The sequence below is a fragment of the Pholcus phalangioides genome, unplaced genomic scaffold, assembly GCF_987345545.1.
Source record: "Pholcus phalangioides strain wild (caught in Gottingen) unplaced genomic scaffold, Ppha-v1.0 ptg000015l_1, whole genome shotgun sequence".
Taxonomy (NCBI): domain Eukaryota; kingdom Metazoa; phylum Arthropoda; class Arachnida; order Araneae; family Pholcidae; genus Pholcus; species Pholcus phalangioides.
This window is the reverse complement of record NW_028301608.1, coordinates 17,299,373-17,305,573: the sequence shown is the minus strand read 5'-3', so window position 1 is coordinate 17,305,573 and position 6,201 is coordinate 17,299,373. Positions and strand designations below refer to the sequence as shown.

Genomic DNA, 6,201 nt, shown 5'->3' with positions numbered 1-6,201 from the left:
TAACTCGTTGGCCTCGAATACCTTGAAGCCATCTCATTGAGCATTTCGCCTGTTCTCGCCGTGTATTTGTATTTGTGTATATCCAAATTGTATCAAAAATACAGCAACCCATAAGAGCAATAATTTTTTTTTTTTAACTAATAATTATGTTAAAATATAAATATACATCCTGCCCATAAAAAATTACGGTTGTCTCATCTAGGTATGTATGCAGGGCCACAACTAGGGGGGAGCAGGGGGACCTAGTGCCCCGGCGCCGGACCAGTAGGGGCGCCGAATTCACCCTTTAACTACTTCTACTTCAAAGGTTGCCAAAATGCCGGTTCAACCCGGCTGACAAAGTATCTAGTTGCGGCCCTGTGTGTGTGGATAGCTCCTCTGAAAATAAGGAAAATTGGTCTGCCTTGTAAAATATAGGACTATTCAACGAACCTATATGCAATATGTCGCTCCTCCTGACACATCGCCTTGGATCCACGTCTGCTTTCAACCAGACTTTGTTCTCTTTTTTTTATAAGCACCCATAACAACATCGAATATCAACGCTACCTTTCAACAGTTTCATAACAAATCCACTAGATGGCAGTAACACATATTTCGAAGAAAAATAAGATAACATACATATTTTCATAGTCTGCTAGAACTTTTATGCGTACATTTCACAATTATTAGTCTAATTCGAAATAAAAGCATTTTTTTAACAACTTTAAAAATACTTTTTTTTCTCTCATTTGAAACATTGTGTTTGCTTCAACCCCGTAACCGAGTGTCGTGACTGAGCTGAATTATAAACATTAGGCCAGTTTTGCATCCAGTTTTGAGTCCTTTTCCTAATTGTAGTAATTAGTGTCGTAAGTTCTCAAGATGTCGACGATATCCAAGAAAGATGTCGAAGAGCTTAGACATCAGATCGAGAAGTCGGTTCAGAAATGTCTCGGTTTCAATGAGCCGACTCTGGTGTCCACAGCTGCGAGGTATTTGTCCAAGGGTTACGACGAGAGGAAGATGAAAGACAAGTTGGCGAGTTATTTGGACAAACCGAAGGCCGAGAAACTCGCCAGCTATCTGTGTCAAATAGTCGACGAGACCGTCTCCCATAAGAAATCGAAGAAGAGACACAGGGAGGATGACATCGAGACGGTCGTCAAGAAAGCCAAGGACGAGGATGAATACGACTGCAACATGCCACCTGCGGGATTGCCGAGCCCCGGACAGCTCACGGCTTTACAGATCCAACAAATGATGGCCAATGCTCAAAAGATGATCGAAGAGAGGAAGAAGCAGATGCAGTTCACCACTGCTGTCGCCAGGGTCAACCAAATGACTGCCAACAACAACAACACTGTACCGAACACCGCTGAGGTCCCACTCGCAGCTACTCCGCCAGCTGATGCCAAGGAAGCACCATCGATGTCGGAAAATAAAGCGAGGATAGCCCAGCTCACGGCGATGATCCAAGCTAGGTTGAGCTCGAAGCCAACGCTCCTCACCAACTACAAACCTGACGAAACAAAACACCACAAACCGGCCCCACTCATCCTCGATTCGGAAGGCCGTACACTAGACATGACTGGTAAAGAGGTGCATCTTACTCACCACATGCCGACTCTCAAAGCGAACATCAGGGCGCAGAAAAGAGCCCAGTTCAAGATGAGTCAGGAGAAGGTGATGGAGGAGTTGTACGAGCAAAAGTTCTTCGATCCCAGAGTCGGGACTAAAACGTTCCAGAGAGCAAAGAAGAACTTCAAGTTCCACGAGAAAGGGAAGTTTGAACAACTCGCCCAACGTCTCAGAACCAAGTCACAGCTTGAGAAGCTACAGAATGAAATAGCGCAAGCCGCCAAAAAGACTGGGATATCTTCAGCCACAAAATTGGCTCTGATCGTACCAAGGCAGGAGTATAAAGAAGGTGAAGTGCCGAATATTGAATGGTGGGATTCGTACATACTGCAGAGCGAAAACTATGATAATTATGCAGTGGAATCTAAATGGGAAGGTGTTACAGGTCTCGTCGAGCATCCAATACAGATTAAACCTGCAGGGGAATCAACGAAACCGCCTCTCATACCTGTGTATCTGACAAAGAAAGAGAGAAAGAAACTGAGACGACAAAATCGCCGGGAAGCGTGGAAAGAGAAACAAGAAAAAATCAGGTTGGGCCTCGAACCGCCTCCAGAACCAAAAGTTCGTATGTCTAACCTAATGCGTGTGCTCGGTAACCAAGCCGTGCAAGATCCTACAAAAATTGAGGCCCATGTCCGAGAGCAGATGGTGAAGAGACAGAAAGCTCATGAGGAAGCGAACGCCGCTCGTAAATTGACTGTTGAGCAGAAACGAGAGAAGAAGGTCAGGAAGCTCAAGGAAGACACAAGCGCTGGTGTTAATGTCGCTGTGTATAGAGTCTATAATCTCAGTAACCCTTCAAAAAAATTCAAAGTTGAGATGAACGCAAAACAGCTGATGATGACCGGATGCGTTGTCCTTTACAGAAACATTAACGTAGTCGTTGTCGAAGGCGGTCCCATGCAACAGAAGAAATTCAAACGCCTCATGCTGCACAGAATAAAATGGGGGGAGGAGCAGGCTAGCAAAGATGGCACCGAGCAAGGTCCTAAAATCGAGAATCGGTGTGTTCTCATATGGGAAGGAACCTCCATCCAACGGAACTTTGGAGATATCATGTTTAAGCTTTGTCCTACTGAAACATTCGCCAGAGAATTTTTCAAAAAGAGAGGCGTCGAACAATACTGGGACTTGGCATACGGTACATCAATTCTGGAAGCTGCGGAAGATGCTTAGCGTTTTTGAGCATGATAATTATGTCACTGATAAACGTATATATAAGTTCAGAGAGTTTGTTAAGAGTTATGAGTTCTTCCCCCTGCTATAGCGGCCTTGGTGGAAAAAGGGAATTATGACCTTATCAGCATTATTATTATTGTCTTAATTATTAAAATCCCCTTTCTTGCCACAGCCGCTTTAACAGATAAACACCAAATTATGAATTGTGAGATTTTGTTGTAGTTAACATTTTGTTTTTCTTTCTCAACACAACATAATTAAGTGACCGAATTATATTAAAGTCATGTTTACATGTGGAAAATAAAACACCCAGAAAGTGACCGCTAACATCGATTTTCATTACAACCTGTTTACATGGTGCTTAGTTTATGCTGGTGTATTCCGTTTCTTTCTGGAAGTTGTCACCAGTCAAGTGGGTTGAAGTGATTGGCGCAAGATGGATAACAAATGAGCTAAAGGTAGTTTTCTTAGCACAAAGGATTATAAGGAGAGGAGTTAATTATTCCTCTGCAAAAAAAATGGGCTTAGGCAAACCCCTCAATCTTGCACATGTAAATGTGGCTTGAGATCTATTTGTTTCACATTTATATATGCTGTCTGTTCAAACATTTCGGGAATAATGCTGTAGGAATTTTACACACCTGTGTATCAGGACGGGACAAAAATTCCAGGTTGCCATGGTGAGAAAAATATTTTGGTGCCAATAGTAATTTTTTAATGTTTGATAACTCAATTGAAGTCTCAGAACCACAAAATGTTCGGACAGCATGTCTGCTAGCAGGGAAGACATCTTAAGCTGGGGTCTTTGGCAGGTCTTGAGCCAGACTTCTCACGGGCCCCTTCTATAATGAATTTATAGATGCGGAAAAAAAGTATTGTCCCGGGCCCAAGGGCTGTAGCCCTGTCCTCCCACCCTTGTGGGAGGGCATGAAAATTACTATTTTGGATCAATTTTACCTGGGAGAAAAATGATTGGCACCTATAAAATTTTCTTGGCGCCCAAATATTTTCCCAATTTGTCAAGCTCTACTGTAAACCAACAACCCTCTCTCTCAGCAAAGCCAACCCATAAGATCTTGTGTAGTATCTGTAGCTTGTACTGCCTTTATAATCTGGCCCGGTTCTAGGGGGAGGGTGATGAAATAGCCCCTCCCGATACCATAGCTACGACTAAACCACACATGCATCTTGTCCATACTCCTTTGTGGAACTTCTAACGAAATGGTACCATGTTGGAATGTACATGTGGTACACCTCACGATGCGAGTTAGTCACTATGACCACTTAATCACCACAGTGCCCTAGTACTATAGCTGCTGAGTCTCACAAAATTTCTACTCTATCACTCAGAAATTTCTTATATATCGAGTTTTGACCGTGATTGGAGAAAAAAATCCTGACTTTGGGGGAAAATTATTTACAAAGAATTCACCTGGAAACAAGATTGTTCCTTTCGTTTTTAATCCCCGAAATGATGTCACCAGTATAGTGTTAATTGTTGTCATTGCATCAAATAATAATTATTATTTCATTTCTGAGGAGAAAAGTGCAAAATTCCCCAAACAGCCTGCGTCAATTCAGCTATTTCATATCCAAAATTGGCAAGGCGATGTGTACTACTTTGATCATATGTTCTGTAATAACTTGCTGTAATGTCCCGCTTCAGAGTCCAATGGTGATTTTTTTTGTTGGTGTGATTTGAGAGTAATGTTAATTTCCCATGAGAATGGTCACTGCCAATCTGTCAAATTTTATTTCATGCCAAGCAATTGCAGTGGTCAATTCTAGATGTAGAAAGATGAAGACCAATGATGCTGTTTCAAGGCTAATATAACCCCTTCGTCAATGGAAATTGCCTGTTCTACACTCATGTCCATAAATTGAGAATAATGCCAGCTCCAGCAAATAAAGGTTCAGAAACAAAACAAATGTTACTTATTCATAAAGCCCATTTATTAAACAAAAGATAAAGAGCAAAAACGATGGTGTATGTATGATACCATTCATAAAAACTACGATTTTTGCTCCCTGGAGCAATTGTAAAAAATATCTCCTTTACAAAAACTTACTATTACATGGTTGGTATGATGGTTAACACATTGTATGTCTCCCATGCGAAGTTCCGGTGCACATGTAGGAGGTGGTTGACGGGTTGCAACTCGTCGGCCAAGCATGTCCCACACATGCTCTATCGGATTCAAGTCAGGTGAGAATGCTGGCCATTCCATACGGGTTATATCCTCAGATTCAAGGCATTCGTTTGCGATGTTTGCTCGGTGAGGACGGGCGTTGTCATCCATAAACACAAATTCTGCGCCCATGGCACCCCTAAACAAACGTACATGTTGTTCCAGAATGATGTCCCGATAAATTTGGGCTTTCATGGTTCTGGTTTGAACATGCAGATCTGTTCTGGAACCCAGTATGATTCCACCCGAAACGAGCGATGCTGCACCACCGTAACGGTGTCATTCAATGATGTTGTCTTGGTGGTAACGGGTACCCAGCGTTCTCCATATGAAAGTCTGACGTGAATCAGACTGCAAGCTAAACCTGGACTCGTTGGAAAACATCACACAAGCCCACTGTGACGGCACTGCAGATAGCTGACGAGACAGGTCGGATGCTGTGCTCCGTCTGCTTCTTTTGGCAGTTACTGCCAAATACCTGTCTTCATTCGGCATTGTAACTTGGGGGCGACCTGTACTGTAACGTCTACTGACATTTCCGTTATCTTGGAATCGTTGCCAAAGCCTAGAGATGACACTTTGGGCAATTCCAAGTTCCTTGGGTACTTCCATCTAAGTAGGCCCACATTCCAGGCAGCCGATAATTCTACCACGTAAAAAATCATCCACATGCGTCCTCTGTGTCATAACTATTCGCTTATGGCACTGAGCGCCTTATAGAACTCTTGTGAACAATTTCACTTCTTTGCCACCATTCCTTATATACCCCCCTCTTACACTCTCGTCATTGTGACGTACTATTGGCATCATCTGGTGGCTTCCTGAAATTTGCATATCATTCTTGCAGATGTGTGTGATAATTCTGCAGGTGAAATTTTTACTTTAGATTTTGATGTGCGTGTGATTCTGAATTATCCTTAATTTATGGACCTGAGTGTAGTATGAATCACTCGCTGAAATCAAAGCATGTGATCAGATCAGAAGCCGACACGTGATAGGGCGCCCACAAAAACACATAATTACACACGATTACACAAAAAATTCAATTTATTACATGAAATCAATCTAATATGTGATAACCAATAGAAATGTGGCGGGAAATGCGCAAACTATGAAAAAATTTTATGAAATTCGTTACTGCATTTTAACATGTACAAGGGACCCCCTTTTTGTCAAAAATAGGAGGGATTTGTTATATATACTTTTTTTT

The 6,201-nt window shown here is 42.2% G+C and overlaps 1 protein-coding gene across 1 annotated transcript; it reads left to right on the top strand.

The window, feature by feature from the left end:
* The first annotated feature begins 770 nt into the window (after positions 1-770).
* Positions 771-3,129, top strand: Prp3 (pre-mRNA processing factor 3). Its single transcript, XM_089243076.1, has one exon. It carries the CDS (start codon positions 865-867, stop codon positions 2,797-2,799), a length of 1,935 nt encoding a protein of 644 aa, XP_089099202.1. The 5' UTR covers positions 771-864; the 3' UTR covers positions 2,800-3,129.
* Positions 3,130-6,201: the final 3,072 nt, after the last annotated feature.